Source organism: Ranitomeya imitator, chromosome 1, assembly GCF_032444005.1.
Source record: "Ranitomeya imitator isolate aRanImi1 chromosome 1, aRanImi1.pri, whole genome shotgun sequence".
Taxonomy (NCBI): Eukaryota; Metazoa; Chordata; class Amphibia; order Anura; family Dendrobatidae; genus Ranitomeya; species Ranitomeya imitator.
Window position 1 is genome coordinate 918,967,861 of NC_091282.1, and position 21,909 is coordinate 918,989,769.

At 43.8% G+C, this 21,909-nt stretch overlaps 1 protein-coding gene across 5 annotated transcripts in view; it reads right to left on the minus strand.

Moving 5' to 3' along the window:
* The window catches only part of FAM13A (family with sequence similarity 13 member A), a 353,932-nt gene that overhangs the window by 153,343 nt on the left and 178,680 nt on the right, over positions 1-21,909 (minus strand). For all 5 annotated transcript variants that reach the window (XM_069743550.1, XM_069743547.1, XM_069743545.1 and 2 more), the window contains one exon: positions 2,545-2,708. In XM_069743550.1, coding sequence (XP_069599651.1) covers positions 2,545-2,708 — 164 coding nt within the window. The remainder of the gene's footprint in view (positions 1-2,544; positions 2,709-21,909) is intronic.

The following is a 21,909-nucleotide window of genomic DNA, read 5'->3' on the forward strand; positions in this document are numbered from 1 at the left end:
GGCAGGGGGCTGATTTCTGGGGCGTGGGAGGGAGTGCAGGGGTTAACGGATGGCGGGGGGGGGGGGGGGGATCGGATGGTGGGGGGAGAGGGAGGCAGAGGGGGGAGTACCGGAAGGCGGCAGCAGCGGCAATCAGGCAGCAGGGGGCGATCTGGCAGCGGCGGCGGCAATCTGGCAGCGGCGATCTGGCAGCGGGCGGCGGCGATCTGGCAGTGGCGGCGGCGGCGGGTGCGGCACGCAGGGACCTCACTCTCCAGCTTCCACGGACGGGATGAAGCTGGAGAGTGATGTCAGACATGTTTCACTCCGCCCCTCCACCGCTGATTGGAGTGAAAGCGTCACATGGACGCTTTCTCCAATCAGAGCTGGAGGGGGGTGAAACAGGGGGCACAGGAGCGATCGTGGCCACGGGGGGGCAAAGCCACCCCCCCTGGGGTCAACTAGAGGTCCTCACGTACCTGCGGGTTGGGTGACATTTCATTGACCCCGGTCACCCGACCCGCAGGAACGCGATCAAACCATGACGCATACGCTGCGTCATGGGTCGGAATGGCACCGACTTTCATGACGCAGCGTATGCGTCAAAGGTCGGGAAGGGGTTAAAGGGAACCTGTCACCCCCAAAATCGAAGATGAGGTAAGCCCACCGGCATCAGGAACTTATCTACAGCATTCTGTAATGCTGTAGATAAGCCCCCGATGTATCCTGAAAGATGAGAAAAAGAGGTTAGATTATACTCACCCAGGGGCGGTCCGATCCGATGGGCGTCGCGGTCCGGGGCCTGACATCTTCTTACGATGATGTCCTCTTCTTGTATTCACACTGCAGCAAGAAGAGGACTTCATCATAAGAAGATGGGAGGCCCCGGACCAGACCGCGACGCACATCGGATCGGACCGCCTGCCCAGGTGAGTATAATCTAACCTCTATTTCTCATCTTTCAGGTTACATCGGGGCTTATCTACAGCATTATAGAATGCTGTAGATAAGCCCCTGATGCCAGCGGACTTACCTCATCTTCGATTTTGGGGGTGACAGGTTCCCTTAAAAAATATAGAAAAAAACCACTACTATCTCAGCATGGTGGCTCAGTGGTTAGTACTACAGCCTTGCAGCGTTGAGGTCCTGGGTTCAAATCCCACCAAGGATAATATCTGCAAGGAGTTTGTATGTTCTATGAAACATAAAACTGTATAATACAGTATATGTACCTGCGCTTAGCCTTATAAGGAAACTGTAGTACACAAACACGATAGGTAATTACCTTTTGGGTGGATAAACAGTAGTGAGTCCGTCTAGGGCACATATACCAAGACTGAAGTAGCCGATATGCAGGGACTTGCGGGTAGAGAAACAATAGTGGATTCGTCTAGGGTACATATAACAGGACTGGAAAAGTCGGTGTACAGGGACTAGAGTGGGGGAACAATAGCAATGTCACAATAAATATGTAAATAAAATCACACGTAAAATTACTAGCACCAACCAACGCGTTTCGGAAAAAACTTCGGTTTCCTTCATCAGGGACGAAGTTTTTTCCGAAACGCGTTGGTTTGGCTCCCACAGCGCACCGTAGCATCATCCAGGGCACCACATGACTCCTTAGCACGTGACCCGAACGTCACCACAGGTCCTGCACAGCATCGTCCAGGACTTCACACAGGCCGCGCGAGCGCCCGTCACCGGCCGGGACGGCGCCCGCACTAGCCGCCTGAGGACATTTCAACTACAACGCCCAATTGAGCCAAGTACAACGCTTCTAACTAGAACGCTATTACGCTCAATTGAGCTAAGTGCAGCGCTTTCATGTGCTACTACTACCAACAAGTTGCGGACTTCTTTTAGTGCCATTTTATCCTACTTCCTCCCCGTGGCTTACCATATGACAGGTACTCAATCTCTACTACATATCTGAGGCACTGCTCGTAAGTCCATATATACACGCATTATCTACGTGAGGTTGTGCACTGTCCAGGGTGTAAGTAATTTTACGTGTGATTTTATTTACATATTTATTGTGACATTGCTATTGTTCCCCCACTCTAGTCCCTGTACACCGACTTTTCCAGTCCTGTTATATGTACCCTAGACGAATTCACTATTGTTTCTCTACCCGCAAGTCCCTGCATATCGGCTACTTCAGTCTTGGTATATGTGCCCTAGACGGACTCACTACTGTTTATCCACCCAAAAGGTAATTACCTATCGTGTTTGTGTACTACAGTTTCCTTATAAGGCTAAGCGCAGGTACATATACTGTATTATACAGTTTTATGTTTCATAGTCTCCCCCCTTCTCCTCGATGTGGTGAGGAGCAGTACCCGCAGCTACCTCTATCCATCTCACAAGCGCCGCTAGTATATACACTATTGTATCTATAGTTTGTATGTTCTCTCTGTGTTTGAGTGGATTTCATCCGGGTACTTCGGTTTCCTCCCACACTCCAAAGACCTACTGATAGGCAATCTAGATTGTGAGCCCCAATGGGGACAGTGACAATAATGTCTGTAACAGAGCAACTCTATAGCATCTGAATGCACTAACCTGTGAAGGGAGCCTGAGCTGCTAAGTAAGTGATCCAGGTCTTTGCATTCAGGAGATGATGTTCTGCTTGTCAGTAGGATGCTGGACTGAGGGACTCCAACCGACCGTTTTGGTTTTGGAAGCTCATTTTCCTTCAGTTGCTTTTCAGAATTGGACTTGTTCATCTAATAAAAAAATATTAACGCAAACAGAAATAAATAACTCATGTAGATGTCTGCAAGAAAATTGGCAGCTGTAGTGAAACGTGCCACTGTGACCTCTAGCAAAAAATACAAACAACAAGCTTATCAGCAAGTCAGAACAAACAGCTTGTAAGAAAGCTAGATGAGTCAAGCAAGGAACCAGGAGACTGCAGATTCACACAGGAAAAAAAAATGGCGTAGCACAAGCACAGATTCTAAGGTGTAATGCATACAAAACAATGCAAAAAAACTGCTACTGTTCACACAGTCAGTTTATCTTTTCAATCTGTTTGTTCTGTTTAGAGCAAAAGGAAAAGATAAACAGAACTAGAATCCTGTACATTCCAATGTTACAGGGAAGTAGATGGGCCCCATGGATTTTAAGCTTTGTTCACATGTATAGTTGTCATCCTTTTGCAACAGATTACTTGTTAAAATAAAAACAAAAACTGTTACAAGTGGTGCAAACATGGATGGACACTTTGTTTTCATTTTTGCATTTACCATATATACTCGAGTATAAAGAGTTTTCAGCACATTTGTTTGTGCTGAAAACGCCCCCTCGACTTATACTCGAGTCATAATGGCATAAAATTTAGGCCTCAAAACTGTGAAAATGTGCGTATTGAGGAACAGGGCAAACTTGACTGGTCAAGAACTGGTTAAAAAACAGATCTGTTATCAGATGTCATAACAGATGGTCATCGGTGAGAAATCATTTCCTGTAGAAACGAAAAGTGATCTAGTTTCTGCCAATACTGTACACCTTTGGAAGTTTGTACCATCACAATTTCTCCAGCAGTGTCTTTCCTGATGTGTGATTGATATATATCTAATATATAATTGCCTAGAATACTACTTCCTGCAATTTGTGCCAACTTCCTGTCCGGAGCTAATGTCCGGAGCTAATGTCCGGAGATAATGTCCGGAGATAAGTGACGTCAACAGTGTCCAGTGTCTGATTGGTTGCCGCCTGCTGCGAGCGACCAATCAGAAACGTGCCGTACTGTGACACACTCCGCCCGCCATTTTGGTGTGATTTTTGAATTTTTACCTCACAGCAAGTTTCTACTGCGTGGAGGCGGGCCCAGTGACGTTGCTCTTCAAGCTCCTGCCGAATTTCGTCAAAAAAATGATAATACCATTTACCAAAACTATATATATTTAGTTGTGAAGTGGTTCAGTGACATTTTCACACCAATTTTGAACTTTTGTTTGGTGTTTTCTCCATATACTGCCTATTATTTTTGTTCTTTCTTACTATTATTTATTAATTGTATTATTCTTACATTTGAATAAATAAAGTATATATGGATTCTAGACTCCCGATTCTTTAGAATCGGGCTGCCATCTAGTATATGTATATACTAGCTGAAGAGCCCGGCGTTGCCTGGGCATAGTAAATATCTGTGTTTAGTTATAGCACGTCACTTCTCTTATTTTCCCATCACGCCTCTCATTTTCCCAATCACATCTTTCATTTTCTCCCTCACACCTCTCATTTTCTCCCTCACACCTCTCATTTTCTCCCTCACTCCTCTCATTCCCGCCTAACACTGGTCATTTCAACCTCACATCTGTCATTTTCTGATCACTCCACTATTTTTCCTCACTCCTCTCATTTTGCACTCACACCTTTTCATTTTCACCTCATCACCTCAGTATATACATGTTTGTGATCTCCCTTATATATAGTATACATCTGTATGTCACCTCCTCCTGTATATAGTATATACCTGTGTGTCATCTCCCCTGTATATAGTATATATCTGTGTGTCATCTCCCCTGTATATAGTATATATCTGTGTGTCATCTCCTCCTGTATATAGTATATACCTGTGTGTCATCTCCCCTGTATATAGTATATATCTGTGTGTCATCTCCTCCTGTATATAGTATATACCTGTATGTCATCTCCTCCTGTATATATATGTACCTGTATGTCATCTCCTCCTCTATATAGTATATACCTGTGTGTCATCTCCCCTGTATATAGTATATACCTGTGTGTCATCTCCTCCTGTATTAGACCTCGTTCACACGTTATTTGCTCAGTATTTTTACCTCAGTATTTGTAAGCTAAATTGGCAGCCTGATATATCCCCAGCCAACAGGAAGCCCTCCCCCTGGCAGTATATATTAGCTCACACGTACACATAATAGACAGGTCATGTGACTGACAGCTGCCGTATTTCCTATATGGTACATTTGTTGTAGTTTGTCTGCTTATTAATCAGATTTTTATTTTTGAAGGATAACACCAGACTTGTGTGTGTTTTAGGGCGAGTTTCGTTTGTCAAGTTGTGTGTGTTGAGTTGCGTGTGACGACATGCATGTAGCGACTTTTGTGAGATGAGTTTTGTGTGGCAACATGCGTGTAGCAACTTTTTGTGTGTCGAGTTGCATGTGACAGGTTAGTGTAGCAAGTTGTGTGCAGCAAGTTTTGCGCATGGCGAGTTTTGCGCGTGGCGAGTTTTATGTGTGGTGCCTTTTGAGTATGTGCAAGTTTTGTGTGAGGCAACTTTTGCATGTGTTGCAACTTTTGTGCATGTGGCAATTTTTCCATGAGGTGAGTTTTGCACTTGTGGCGAGTTTTGCAATTGCCTAGTTTTTGCATGTGGCGAGTTCTGCGCGTGGCGAGTTTTGAGTGGCAACTTTTGTGTTTCGACTTTTATGTGGCGAGGTTGGTGTATTTGTGGTGAAATGTGTGCTGAGGGTAATATGTGTTCAAGCATGTGGTAGTGTGTGGAGCATTTTGTGTGTGTTCATATCCCCGTGTGTGGTGAGTATCCCATGTCGGGGCCCCACCTTAGCAACTGTACGGTATATACTCTTTGGCGCCATCGCTCTCATTCTTTAAGTCCCCCTTGTTCACATCTGGCAGCTGTCAATTTGCCTCCTACACTTTTCCTTTCATTTTTTCCCATTATGTAGATAGGGGCAAAATTGTTTGGTGAATTGGAAAGCGCAGGGTTAAAATTTCACCTCACAACATAGCCTATGACGCTCTCAAGGTCCAGACATGTGACTGTGCATTGTGGCTGTAGCTGCGACGGTGCAGATGCCAATCCCGGACATACACACATACACACACAAATTCAGCTTTATATATTAGACTAGCTGAAGAGCCCGGCGTTGCCTGGGCATAGTAAATATCTGTGGTTAGTTATAGCACGTCACTTCTCTTATTTTCCCATCACGCCTCTCATTTTCCCAATCACATCTTTCATTTTCCCCCTCACATCTCTCATTTTCTCCCTCACACCTCTCATTTTCTCCCTCACTCCTCTCATTCCCCCCTAACACTTGTCATTTCGACCTCACATCTGTCATTTTCCGATCACTACACTATTTTCCCTCACTCCTCTCATTTTGCACTCACACCTTTTCATTTTCACCTCACACCTCTCATTTTCACCTCAGTATATACATGTTTGTCATCTCCCCTATATATAGTATACACCTGTATGTAATTTCCTGTATATAGTATATACGTGTATGTCATCTCCTCCTATATATAGTATATACCTGTATGTCATCTCCTTCTATATATAGTATATACCTGTATGTCATCTCCTCCTGTATATAGTATATACCTGTGTGTCATCTCCCCTGTATATAGTATATATTTGTGTGTCATCTCCTCCTGTATATAGTATATACCTGTATGTCATCTTCTATATATAGCATATACCTGTATGTCATCTCCTCCTGTATATAGTATATACCTGTAGATAATCTGCTCCTGTATATAGTATATACCTGTGTGTCATCTCCTCCTGTATATAGTATATACCTGTATGTCATCTCCTCCTGTATATAGTATATACCTGTGTGTCATCTCTCCTGTATATAGTATATATCTGTGTGTCATCTCCCCTGTATATAGTATATACCTGTGTGATCTCCTGTATTAGACCTCGTTAACACGTTATTTGCTCAGTATTTTTACCTCAGTATTTGTAAGATAAATTGGCAGCCTGATAAATCCCCAGCCAACAGGAAGCCCTCCCCCTGGCAGTATATATTAGCTCACACATACACATAATAGACAGGTCATGTGACTGACAGCTGCTGTATTTCCTATATGGTACATTTGTTGCTCTTGTAGTTTGTCTGCTTATTAATCAGATTTTTATTTTTGAAGGCTAATACCAGACTTGTGTGTGTTTTAGGGCGAGTTTCGTTTGTCAAGTTGTGTGTGTTGTGTGTGGCGACATGCATGTAGCGACTTTTGTGAGATGAGTTTTGTGTGGCAACATGCGTGTAGCAACTTTTTGTGTCGAGTTGCATGTGACAGGTTAGTGTAGCAAGTTGTGTGCAGCAAGTTTTGCGCATGGCGAGTTTTGCGCGTGGTGAGTTTTATGTCTGGTGCCTTTTGAGTATGTGCAAGTATTGTGTGAGGCAACTTTTGCATGTGTTGCAAATTTTGTGCATGTGGCAATTTTTCCGCGTGTGCAAGTTTTGCGTGTGGCGAGTTTTCCATGAGGTGAGTTTTGCACTTGTGGCGAGTTTTGCGTGAGCCTAGTTTTTGCATGTGGTGAGTTTTGCGCGTGGCGAGTTTTGAGCGGCAACTTTTGTGTTTCGACTTTTATGTGGCGAGGTTGGTGTATGTGTGGTGAAATGTGTGCTGAGGGTGGTATATGTGTTCAAGCACGTGGTAGTGTGTGGCGCATTTTGTGTGTGTGTTCATATCCCCGTGTGTGGTGAGTATCCCATGTCGGGGCCCCACCTTAGCAACTGTACGGTATATACTCTTTGGCGCCATCGCTCTCATTCTTTAAGTCCCCCTTGTTCACATCTGGCAGCTGTCAATTTGCCTCCTACACTTTTCCTTTCATTTTTTCCCATTATGTAGATAGGGGCAAAATTGTTTGGTGAATTGGAAAGCGCGGGGTTAAAATTTCACCTCACAACGTAGCCTATGACGCTCTCAGGGTCCAGACGTGTGACTGTGCAAAATTTTGTGGCTGTAGCTGCGACGGTGCAGATGCCAATCCCGGACATACACACACATTCAGCTTTATATAGTAGAGATATATATATATATATATATATATATATATATATATATATATATATATATATACATACACACACATATATACATACACACACATACATACATAAATATATGTAGTATCATCATAATCTACACAAAGCCCTGATCGCAATCCTATTGAAAATTTATGGGCAACGCTGAAAAGGCAGGCATGAACAAGGCCGATCAAAATTACCTCAAGAGCATAGAGATGACTCATCCAAGAGGTCACAAAAGACCCCACACCAACGTCCAAAGAACTGCAGACCTCACTTGTCTCAGTTAAGATGGTCAGTGTTCATGCCTCCACCATAAGAAAAAGACTGGACAGAATTCCAAGACAAAAACCACTGCTGAGCAATAAGAGCATAAAGGCTTGTCTCAGTTCTGCCAGAAAACATCTTAATGATACCCAAGACTTTTGGGAGAATACTCTGTGGACTGACAAGACAAAAGTTGAACTTTTTTGAATGTGTATTTCCCATTGCATCAGGCGTAGAAATAACTCAGCATTTCAGAAAAGGAACATCATACCAACAGTAAAATATAGTGGTGGTAATGTGATGGACTGGGGGCTATTTTGCTGCTTCAGGACTTGGAAGACTTTCTGTGGTAAATGAAACCATAAATTCTGCTGTATACAAAAAAATCCTGAAGGAGAATGTCCGACCATCTGTTTGTGACCTCAAGCTGAAGCGCACTTGGGTTATGCAGAAGGACAATTTTCCAAAACACACCAGCAAGTCCACCTCTGAACTGCTTAAGAAAAACAAAATTAAGACATGGGAGTGGCCTAGTCAAAGTCCTGACCTTAATTTCTAGTTTCTCCCATTTATAAATATATGATATGATTCCTGACATTTTTTTTTATAAACAGCCGAAAAAAACCTGCCTATCTAATCAAGATGATAGAGCTATACTAGAATAATAACATATAACAAAAGAGATTATTAAACAGTTCTACAAAGAACAGTATGCATATGAATGGCAAAAGGTCTACTAAAACAATAAATCAGGATAAAGATGGTAAATTGATCATATAAGATCAAAAAAATTATCCTGAACGAAAGAGACAATGAGTCACCCAGAAGAGTACTCCCCTGGTCAGTATAGAATATATAAAAAAAACTTGTATAGGATAGTAAAAACTCATCACAAAGGATAACAAAAATGCAAATGACTAGATTTAAAAAATCATAGAAAATTGTATAGAAAATGACATATATCCTGCGTGTGCAGAGAACCGCAAGTATCAGTGGTTGCTATGCACAATAGGTGTTTTGTTTGGCAGAGCTCGCGCGCGCTAGCTCAGCCGTGTATGAGTGGCCAGGTCTGATCTGTTAAGTTAGCGCCTGGCCAAGGCTAGTGATGTATCATTGTGTTTTTGGTGTCATTCAACCTGTGGAAAGCTAGGAAAACTGTGTGTGTGGACCAAACCTATGATAAGTATGTACATGTGTACATACATACATATAGATACACATGTTTTATATATTTTAGCTTCAGTGATTTGAAACCCAGAAGTTTTCTCCAGCACACTATGTGCTGAGAGGGGTTAACCAGCCATTTTAAGGGTTGGGTTTTTGTGGACAATCATAGAGTGGTGGGAGGTTGTCCACCTTATCTCCACCCCAGGGTGTGGTCTCGGGATTAAACAGTAGGTCTTCTGAGGCATTCAGTGTTTGGTAGGCCTGGAGAGTGGAACTAGAGTGCAAGGTGTCCTGACAAGGAAGCTGAGTCCGGGTATGTTATTTTTTACCGAGAGGGTGGATTCCTGCAACCACATGGACTGTGCCGTATATTTTGCTTTGTTTTTTCTTAGGCCAGGAAGGCCTTGTCTTATTTTGACAACTCTGCACTGGCTTATGCAGCCAGGACTCCTAATAAATCAGTGAGTCTCAAATAGACAGTTTTCTGTTGTCTATCTTCGTGTGCAGCCAAGTGAGCTAATCTACCACAGTATGTGTTTATATATAATGTGTAAAGGTGTATGTTTGCAGTGCTCAGCATAAATGAGTACACCAAAAGAGATGATTTGCCAGAAAACCTTTAGTTTCCCTTTCAGAATTACCGGTAACATTTTATATAGAATGCTGTGTACAAAATATTCCCAAAAACCTGGGCCAGTTATTTCAAACAAGATTTTTTATTTCACATCCAAGAAAAAAAAAAAGTAATTTTCCTAACAAATTTATTTAAAACCACATTGAAAATGAGTAGACCCCAACGAAAGTCTTAGGAGCAAAGCCTCATTTTGCAGTTCCATGGCTATGTTAACACAGCAGTATTTGTAGGCCACAACCAGGAGTGGCTAAAAAATGCAAAAGTCATGATCTGTCTCCATTATACTTTTTCTCTGGTTGTTCCTCTCCACTGTTTGGCTTACTAATACTGATCTGAAATACTGCCCCAAAATACTGCTGTGTGAATGTAGCCTAAGGCTGTGTTCAAATAAGCATGTATAAAGTCGTTAAAATTTCATTCAGAAAACTATGATGATTTTTTACTCATTTGTCATGAGGTGTAGTCAGTGTGCCATTAGTTGTTTGTTTTTTTTACAGCAGAAGTTATTAATAATTGACAAGGCCATTTATAGTTTCCTTTGATAAAGAAGTGCAAGCTATCCGTACAAAACGGATGCTATACTATGGCTCCGCATGGTATAAGATTGTACTTAAATGGATGAGTCTCATCAGATACTAGAAACTAAGGGTACCGTCACACAGTGGCACTTTTGTCGCTACGACGGTACGATCCGTGACGTTCCAGCGATATCGTTACGATATCGCTGTGTCTGACACGCAGCAGCGATCAGGGATCCTGCTGAGAATCGTACGTCGTAGCACATCGTTTGGAACTTTATTTCGTCGCTTGATCTCCCGCTGTCATCGCTGGATCGGTGTGTGTGACACCGATCGAGCGATGCGTTCGCTTGTAACCAGGGTAAGCATCGGGCTACTAAGCGCAGGGCCGCGCTTAGTAACCCGATGTTTACCCTGGTTACCAGCGTAAAAAACAAACAAACACTACATACTTACATTCCGGTGTCCGTCAGGTCCCTTGCCGTCTTCTTCCCGCACTCACTGACTGCCGGCCGTAAAGTGAAAGCAGAGCACAGCGGTGACTCACTCTCGGCCCTGCGCTTAGTAACCCGATGTTTACCCTGGTTGCCTGGGGACCTCGGCATCGTTGGTCGCTGGAGAGCTGTCTGTGTGACAGCTCTCCAGCGACCACACTACGACTTACCAACGATCACGGCCAGGTCGTATCGCTGGTCGTGATCGTTGGTAAATCGTATAGTGTGACGGTACCCTAAGACATTAGTTCATGCTGTGACGTCACACACAGACTCAGTCAGTGAAAAAACACTCATCTGCACTGCCCCATTCTATAATAATGTTCAGAGGGCTGTAGGTTTTTCACAGACAGCATTCAGACCAAAAATACCCTTGTATGAACCTAAACTAAAACCGAAAGCAGACTCCTACATAGACTCCAGAGTGACCCGGAGAGTCGGAATAGAAGTCATCTGAGTGAGAAGAGGAATGGAGTAGCACTGGAAACTGGAGAAGACTGCGATCGGTGAGTATATTAACATTACTTACGCCACATTTGCACAGGTTTGGTTAATAAAAACTTTATTGAGCGTGGTTCTTTAAATAATCACTGCAGAATTTTTTTTTAGTTTACCCCTGGAGTGGTGCCACTAATCCAAGTTCCCTGCACCTAGTATCATACTTACCAGCCGCCATCATCTTCTTTTATCGGCACCGCTCTGGTCGGTCTTCTGCAGTTCTGGATCGCTTCAGTGTTCACTGGGCGAGCAACAGGTCACAAAATGCAAATGCCAGTTTATAACAGCCAGTACATATCTGTCAGTAAGAAGTTGCCGTCACAAGACGGTTGTGTGGAACTGGAGCAGCGCCGGGAAGAGCTGGAGTCGATGAAATAAAGAAAAAAAAACCACTTGATTGGAGCTTTAATGTGAAGGAGAGAAAGATGCTGCCATTGGCAAATACATCTTTGAGATGGTGCGGATTTAAGTATTAATTTACACCGATATTTGGTATAAGCTATAGAAAATGTGGTAGTGCTAGGCCATTCCCTGAACCCTGCATAAGTTAAAAAATTGTTGAGAGTTGGAAAATAATGAAGGTGAAACTATTGCCTGCAGCACAAGCTGTGTTTTTTTTTAATCTCCCACCAAAGAACTGCTTGCAGTTATTATAAATAGGAGTATTGTGTATACATTGCAACTGAAAAAAAATAATAGGTAGGGAATAATTGTACAGCGTACATGAAGTGCACTACAGTAAATTTTTCACACACCATTTCTCACTCAGATGTACTTCAATACAAAGTTAAACTGGCCTTGAAAAATTAAACAGTGACGGTCTGGTAGACCTAAAAATGTCTAGGGTGGAAGCCTACAGACAGCTAAATCTCTCATTCCATTCTCCTCCTGGAACAAACAAAACAGCTTTTTTGTACATGCTAAATATTTAAAAAATTAGATTGATTTTCTCATTTTGCATAAATCAGTAAGCTTAAGGGGTTTTGCCATCTCCAAGATCCTGTCCCAATATGTAGGTGCAATAATAATAATATTAGCAAATACCTCCAATTAGAAATGTAGTATATATAGTTCTCCTGATAACCTATGTCGCTTAGTTCATATGCAGAGCATTTCAGCAGCCATGGTTACGACCACTAGTAACTAACTAAATAACTGTCACTATGAGTGAATACCTTATTATAACTACACCTACTATATGTTCGGATAGGATTGTGGCGATCGGAATAACCTTTTAAGTATTACTGATTGCACACTGGATTACAGACAAGGCACACTGTGCATACGCAATTAACGACTCTGAAGGCGCTAATTAAACTTGGGCCAATTTACCAAATTTCTTGAAACCCAGCTGCTTGCAGGTAATACGTCTAAACAAGCAGTCTCTTGCAGTGCCGTTAACTTAAAAAACATCTGATCGCAGAAAAATACCATTATAAACACGATTTCAAAAACTGGTGTGATACAGATGTGACTTAGTGGTGCAGGTTTAATTTTTCCAGGATTAGACAGTGATTCTTGGATAATAAATTTTAAGTTCTGGTATACAACATCCAGGGTCACAAGTCTCGTATTTTCGAATATTTGAGTACATAAGATCTGAAGCTGTTTCTCTAGAAAATACCGGAGCAGAAAATGTCCATTCTTTGTGTGGAATTCAGCACAGACACATTGCAAAGGGTGAAATCAGCAGCAAATCTGCAACAATAACCAAACGTAACACATGCAGATTTTGGTTTGGACAGCTGCAGATATGCCATGACAAAATAGAGCAAATCCTTTTTCCATCGTTTTTACATGGAAAATGCAGCAAAAAGCCCTGACAAAGAAGAATTGACCTATAAATTCCCATGTCAAAAATTACTTGCAGTTCATATGTCTTTTGAGCTTCATTTAAAGGGAACCTGTCACCCCCAAAATGGAAGATGAGCTAAGCCCACCGGCATCAGGGGGCTTTTCTACAGCATTCTGTAATGCTGTTGATAAGCCCCCGATGTATCCTAAAAGATGAGAAAAAAGGTTAGATTATGCTCACTCAGGGGTAGTCCCGCTGCGGTCCAGTCCGATGGGTGTCGCGGTCCGGTCCAGGGCCTCCCATCTTCTTACGATGACGTCTTCTTCTTGTCTTCACGCTGCGGATCCGGCACAGGCGTACTTTGTCTGCCCTGTTGAGGGCAGAGCAAAGTATTGCAGTGAGCAGGCGCCGGGAAAGGTCAGAGAGGCCGGACGCCTGCGCACTGCAGTACTTTGCTCTGCCCTCAACAGGGCAGACAAAGTACGCCTGCGCCGCGGCATGAAGACAAGAAGAGGACGTCATCCTATGAAGATGGGAGGCTCCGGACCGGACCGCAACACCCATCGGACCGGACCGCAGCGGGACCGCCCATCAGATCAGACCGCCCGCCCATGTGAGTATAATCTAACCTCTTTTTCTCATCTTCCAGGATACATCTGGGGCTTATCTACAGCATTCCAGAATGCTGTAGATAGGCCCCTGATGCCGGTGTGCTTAGCTCATCTTCCATTTTGGGGGTGACAGGTTCCCTTTAAACATTTCAGGCTTTCAAATGCACCAAATGTTTAAAACAAGTCAAATGGACTTTCTTTTGAAGTTTTTGGCTAGGAAGGTGCTCAATAAATTTTAATAGAGGTCAATGTAAAGGGGCATTTTTGTTTCTTCATTCATTTAATGTTTTGTTTTCTTTTAAAGTCTGTAAAATGCTGGATAAAAACACCCCCCAAAAACACTGGAAAAAAAATAGGTTGGTGATAAAATAAATGATGAAGACTATCAGTCCACCAGGGCCTTCTCTGCCGTTATCTTGATTGTATCAAGCCATCAGTTGATGGTCTTCCTCTTCACCTTGTTCCTTCTATTCTTCCAACCATGACGCCTTCTCCAGTGATTGCGCTCTTCGTATGAGGAGTCTAAAGTAGGCAAGTCGTAGCTTTGAAATTCTTGCTTTGGGTGACATGTCTGGCTTGATTTGTTCCAAAATTGATTTGCTTGTTCTTCTTGCCATTCATGGTATTCAAAAAATCCTTCTCCAGCAGCACATCTCCAAGGTGTGGATTCTTTTTCTCTCTTGTTTATTTATCTTTCCAGGCTTCGCATCCATATATTACTAAACAAAAGCCCACACTATGTACGAGCCGTGTCTTTGTCGCCAGTGAAATGTTCCTCGATTTGAAGACTTTGTCCAGTGACTTCATTGCCGAATTGCCCATAGCCATTCATTCTTCTTTTGACTTCCGGTGTCATCGCTGTCTCTTGAATGATCATTTATCCGAGTAGGATGAAGTCCTTTCTAACTTCCAGTTCGTCACTGTCCATCTCAAATGAGCCCCGGTCATATCTGGCAGTAGTCAATATCTTTTTCTTCTTTGTAATGTGTTGTCCTTCACTCAACTAAGCTTGTTGCTATCAATGTTCTATCGTCTCCATATTAAAGATTACTGATGATTCATCTAGCAATGACCGGATGAGGAGGGAGTGGAGAAAGTGGAGTTGGAAGATGAGGCAACATGGGCAGAGAAGTGTCCAGCAATCCTCAGTGGTGGTAGAACATGCTACAGAATGCCTTCCGCCTCAGGTCTAGCCACCAATACATTTACCCATGCGGCAGTTAGGAAAATATGACATCCCTGCTTACTGGACCACGTATCGGTGGTTATGTAGACCTTGCCACTGATGGAGTTGCGTAGGGAACACCCGATTTAGTCGGCAACATGTGTGTTATGACCTGGTGGTTAGGACAATAATGGACCTGGTGGTTAAGAGCGCACGGAATGACCTGATAGTTACTAATAATACAGAACAAGCTCTGAGACGTGGGAACTCTGCTGACCGCAATCCCTAATCCTATCACACACACTAGAAATAGCCGTGGATTGCTCCTAACGCTCCCTATGCAACTCGTCACAGCCTAAGGAACTAGCTAGCCCTAAAGATAGAAAAATAAAGCCTACCTTGCCTCAGAGAAATTCCCCAAAGGAAAAGGCAGCCCCCCACATATAATGACTGTGAGTTAAGATGAAAATTACAAACACAGAGATGAAATAGATTTAGCAAAGTGAGGCCCGACTTACTGAACAGACAGAGGATAGGAAAGGTAACTTTGCGGTCAGCACAAAAACTACAAAAAGACCACGCAGAGGGCGCAAAAAGACCCTCCGCACCGACTCACGGTGCGGAGGCGCTCCCTCTGCGTCCCAGAGCTTCCAGCAAGCAAGACAAAAATCAAAATAGCAAGCTGGACAGAAAAATAGCAAACAGAGAAAAACAAGCAGGAACTTAGCTTCTGCTGGAAAGACAGGTCACAAGAACGATCCAGGAGCGAACTAGACCAATACTGGAACATTGACAGGTGGCATGGAGCAATGATCTAAGTGGAGTTAAATAGAGCAGCCAGCTAACGAATTAACCTCGTCACCTGTGGAAGGAAACTCAGAAGCCGCAGCCCCACTCACAACCACCAGAGGAAGCCCATGGACAGAACCAGCCGAAGTACCATTCATGACCACAGGAGGGAGCTTGACAACAGAATTCACAACACATGTGTGTGCAGGGCAGGGATTATTTACCTGGAAAAGTAGTGGTGGCTGGGAACAATGTACTGCAGGACAGCCACCTCCATCAGTTTCATTTTAAACTGTCAGTCTCCGCCAGCCGAAATGATAACATTTCAAAGACCAGGAATTTTGAAATGCTGTCATTCAGTACTATAACTTGTGGGTGGGTATGGGGGTACTTTCTCTTTCTCTCCAGTGCTTGGGTAATGGACAGCTGAACACTTCCATGGGACAGTGTGGAGATGCTCGGTGACACTGCTGGTGGTGATGTCACATCCTCTCTTTGTAGTGAGCCAGCTGGCCCTTTTGATTGTGAGCAGTAAGAAAAAGCAGGGATCACAGCAGGAGAGGGAGCAGGAAGAGCAACAGATATTTCCTGGTTTTTCAGGTGTGTACTCCACTACATCTCGTGCTTTGAATTCAGATGCCTCGTCATGCTGAGGTTCAGAACATTTATGACTCGCTTCAGGCTCTGACTGCACAGTGTACAAACCACTCGTCTCGTGTTGTCAGCACATTACCTGAAGAAATACCTCGCCACGGAGCTCCTTGGAGCTAGCTTTGGTGTGCCCAGTTCGTTGTCGTGATGGGCAGTAACAGCCGACATGCTGGCTAGGGACTGCCGCTGTAGTTTTGCCGCCTGCTCCCTCTTTTGCTGTGCAGCTAGGGAAGCATGGCCACTTCCTCTTCCTCCTTCTTGCGCAAGTCACATGGATGGCCTTCACTCCATGTGCGCCTTAGGACCTCGTCATCCCCAGCATCATCTTCCACCCACTTCTCACCCCTGCTCTCCTTGCCAGTCTTAACACTGCAGAAAGACGCAGCAGTTTATACCCATGTTTCGTCAGAGATGTGCTGTGGTGGTCTGCTGACCGTGTGCACGAACCCTCCCACGTACTTATCCTCCTACTGAACAAGTTGTTGGACAATAGTGCACTCAATCTCTTCCATTTGTGGGGAACGGCCAGGTGGATAGCCCAAGGAACCACAGCCAGGAAAGTCATCAAAAAGCAGAAGCATTACTTGGGGCTCAGCTGCTTGGCTGATTTGCAAGGGGGAGGGGTGGAAGTAAGATGACCATGATCTACAGGTGCCAACTCTACACTTTTATCTGGGGACTGGCAGAAAGATCATGCAAAGGAACTGAAGGCACTCTCAGCCATCCATTCTAAAACCACCTCAACATGTTCTGGCCTCACCATTTATGCAGTCGTACTCTACCCTACGAAATGATGCAGAACGTCCTGCCACCTATGTGCACCAGAGGAAGGTGTTTTATTTGGGCACATAGTAATTTTGAAAATACACCACACTCACAAACCGCCGCTCTTCCTGGCTACAGCATAAGGTTCTGCCATACTGACATATTCCTTATTCAAGCGCTGCAAACCATTTTTCTAGCAAACCAACTGAATACATTATTTTCTCCCTTTTGGGGTTGTACGTATACTACTCATTCTCTGATCAAGCGGTATATAATTAAGGACCCGGTGGGTTCGAAACGTCATATATTCATAACGCTTTTTGTTACATTTATTTAGAGATGATTCATTTGTGTTTGTACACAATAAATTGTTCAAGATTTTGCATGATATTCCACTTGTGAGTGCGGTGTATTTTCAAAATTACTATGATTTAGGACTTTGATCCACTATATCAGCACCACGAATGTATTCTTTAATAGAGTGCAGACCAATTTCTTACAAATCATTTGGGCACACAGCAGGCACAGAACGAATACGTCCTCTGCATGCAGAAGCTATACCACCACCAGCAGCAGAAGCTACACCAGGAGGGCAACAAAATTAATAAAGGGGATGGGAGAACTACAATACCCAGATAGATTAGCGAAATTAGGATTATTTAGTCTAGAAAAAAGACGACTGAGGAGCGATCTAATAACCATGTATAAGTATATAAGGGGACAATACAAATATCTCGCTGAGGATCTGTTTATACCAAGGAAGGTGACGGGCACAAGGGGGCATTCTTTGCGTCTGGAGGAGAGAGGGTTTTTCCACCAACATAGAAGAGGATTCTTTACTGTTAGGGCAGTGAGAATCTGGAATTGCTTGCCTGAGGAGGTGGTGATGGCGAACTCAGTCGAGGGGTTCAAGAGAGGCCTGGATGTCTTCCTGGAGCAGAACAATATTGTATCATACAATTATTAGGTTCTGTAGAAGGACGTAGATCTGGGGATTTATTATGATGGAATATAGGCTGAACTGGATGGACAAATGTCTTTTTGCGGCCTTACTAACTATGTTACTATGTTACCACCACCAGCAGTACCATAGCCACATCCACGTCACTTATTTGATGCTCTCCTCATTTTTTCCACCCAAAAAAGTGCTTATTAGAGAAGAGAAAAAGGCTTCTTGGCAAAGTATTCCCACAGTGATGCATGCAGAGCATACACACAGGCTTTTTGGCAGAGTACTCACACAGAGATGCATGCAAAGTACATACAGGATTTTACACAGGAAGTCTGTATACACAGGTAGAACAGACTTCCGGCAAAAAGTCCCCACTGGACACTAGGTATCGATTACGAACCCTGAACTTTACAGTTTGGGTTCCCTCATCCCTACAAGTAACCCAATTTGCTTAATAGGTGCATAAATACTACAGAAAGTCAGCAACATCAAGAATTCATCAAATAGTCATTGTGGGATGTAGCTGTAAGCTATGTCCACAAGTGACATTTTTTCAGGATTTTTTTTCAGCCAGATTGCATGTCTAATTTGTCTACAGTTACAGCTTTATAAAAAAAAAAAAGCAGCAAAAAATGCTGCAAAAAAAGTGTATTTCCCTGCAGTTACAGCTTTATAAAAAAAAAAAGCAGCAAAAAATGCTGCAAAAAAAGTGTATTTCCCTGCAATAAAACAATGAATGGCAAATGCCTATGGATAGCTTAGAAAGGTTGATCCTACTGAGTGATTCCTTTTAGAATGTGTATGTCTCAATTTTGCCACTGGGCACATTAGGGATTTCATAATAGCACAATTCCATCAATAAGAAAGTTAAGCCGGGTTCAGACAGCCATATTGAAAAAGTGGGCCAGTTACTTGTGCTAATTACGGAACTGACTGGCCACATGCAGCTCTGTGTGCTTATCCACAGAGCGGACAGGTACATGAGATGCAGGTTGTACTGCCCTTCAAACTGATGGGTGACATAGCAAAAAATAATGTTTACTACTTTATCTAATGCATCGCCAGTTCTGATAACGTTCACAGAATGTGACATGTGAGTTTTATCAGCAGTTAGTGTTAGATTACACGTTTCTGCCTTGAGGTTTAGTGCCTTAAAGTACTACTTCTTGAATATCACTAAGGCTACGTTCACATTTGCGTTGTGCGGCGCTGCGTCGGCGACGCAACACACAACGCAAATATGAACGCATGCACAAACGCTGCGTTTTGTGACGCATGCGTCGCTTTTTGCATGGTTTTGGGCGCAGGAAAAACTGCATCATGCAGCGTTCCCTGCCCCCTGACGCATGCGCTGCAGCGACGCATGCGTTGCAAAACGCAAATGCAACGCATGTCCATGCGCCCCCATGTTAAATATAGGGGCGCATGGCGTGTGCGTCGCCGCGGCTGCGCCCGACGCAGCCGGGAGCGGCGCAACTGTGAACGTAGCCTAAGATGCACTATTCTGTAGGAAAAGCACAATGCAACAGAATGATGGGAAAGGTGCAGAATTCTTTTACATAGTAGGGACAGGAAATACTGCTTAATGCAGGCATCCACCCAGTCTACAGCAATAATAACCCTATGGCTACTTCTAATTTCTAGACTCTTTCATCCAGGAGTACAAAGGTCCACTACTAAATGTCAAAAAGCAAACACATATGAGGGCATATCTAGTTGTACACACCTTGAAATTATTTTTTCACTATGATTAAGGAGCACTCATATACAGTAGCTTGGGCAGCCCTTTCGGCTGAACATGGGGCAGGCAGGGGGCCTAATCTAGCCCTAGTAGGTTTCTGGCCAAAAGGAGTGGTTCTATTGCACCGACTTAATGTTGTTTAACAGTTTATTAGACAATCACCTGATTTAGTAGGTGAACAGTTGTTTCACCCACAAAGCCATAGTGTTTTGGGCCCAATTGTTGCAGCACTACAATCACTCTATTTGGTGTTGCCCTAAGAACAGGTATCACCACGAGAGTCTAATGAACACTGCTTCACCAGATCACTTACAGGGTCTCAGACAGGATTAGGGGCTCTGTGATCGACTCTAGGTAGGGCTCATGTGTCTGATCTGTCTACAGAGACACGCTGGAATATTTCCTTTACTACTCTAGACCCAAGGAGGTGTAACCACAGAACCTTACACTGTCCTAGGCTACAAGGGATGTTCTTAGTAACCCCTGACCTTGACCACTAGGTATATTCCCAATGACACGCACTACCAAAAATCAACAGGAGTTGAAAAAAAATATCCAAGTCTTGTGTACATGGGTAATACATATTCACAACAGGTTACCAGCACTGAATCCCTTTTTTGCTGTCCTAAGCAGAGACAGCCACTGCAAAGAGCAGCTCTGGAATGATTAATTCTGGGGGGCTGATGTGGCTATTGCACTAATGGCTCCCACAGCAAGAGATCAGGCCTGCAAATGGTGAGGATATCTGTGGGTACAAATTTCAGATTTCAAGTAACAGAACAGCTTTCTTCTCAAACTATAAAGCAGAATCAGCGAGAGTCCCAGATAATATACGGCTGCCCTGGTGTCAGCAGCACAAATGCCTTGTGGTTTTCCTGCCTTTTAAACATTGTGTACCCTGAACAAAACTGACATACAAGCCGGAAACAATTAGCAAATGCAAAGCGGCCATCAATGCGTAATCTTTGAAAATCTGGTTATTTTTAGCCAGCTCACAGAAACATTATGCCGTATTGTTTTATTCCAATCCTATGGTGCGTACGTGCTTTATTCTACTTCTCTGGAGAACTGTAATTCTATAAACTCAGGCTGTGCTTTTAATCTGTTCTTATGTTAAAAGACGTTTGTGGCAGGTTAAAGGGAAGCTGTCAGCCTGATTCTCATGACTAAACCTAAAGCATGCTGCTGCACAGCACTATATGGCAATACAATGCTGAACGTGCCCCTAGTTATCAGCAATAGTATCAAGTAATACAATGAATGTGGCCCTGGCTACACGGTGACATTTCTCACACATGTCATTAGACAAAACACAACTCTTAGGGTATGTTCACACGTTCAGGATTTCCATCCTTTTTTTTTCAGGACAGTTTTTTTAAAAAACTGCAGCTCTTGGCAGAAAACGCAGGTCCTTTTTTTGTCCTTTTTTGATGCGTTTTTGATGCGTTTTTTGATGCGTTTTTTTATCCTTTTTTTACTGTGTGTTTCCTAGGAAGCTTTTTAGGGCTAAAATGGCTGAAAATACCCTACCCCTACCCCTACCCCTAACCCTACCCCTAACCCTACCCCTACCCCTAACCCTACCCCTAACCCTAACCCTACCCCTACCCCTACCCCTAACCCTACCCCTAACCCTAACCCTATTCTAACCTTAGTGGAAAAAAAAAAAAAAAAATTCTTAATTTTTTTATTGTCCCTACCAATGGGGGTGACAAAGTGGGGGGGGTGTCATTTACTATTTTTTTATTTTGATCACTGAGATAGGTTATATCTCAGTGATCAAAATGCACTTTGGAGCGAATCTGCCGGCCGGCAGATTCGGCGGGCGCACTGCGCATGCGCCCGCCATTTTGCAAGATGGCGGCGCCCAGGGAGAAGACGGCCGGACGGACACCGGGACGCCGGGTAAGTATAAGGGGGGGAGATTAGGGCACGGGGGGGGCATCGGAGCACTGGGGGGGGGCATCGGAGCACGGGGGGGGGGCATCGGAGCACGGGGGGGCGGGATCGGAGCACGGGGGGGCAGCCACACTCCGCCCACGCACTTCCGCCCGCTCCCCCGCACTTCCTGCTGCAGCGGTTCTGCACATCAAATCGCA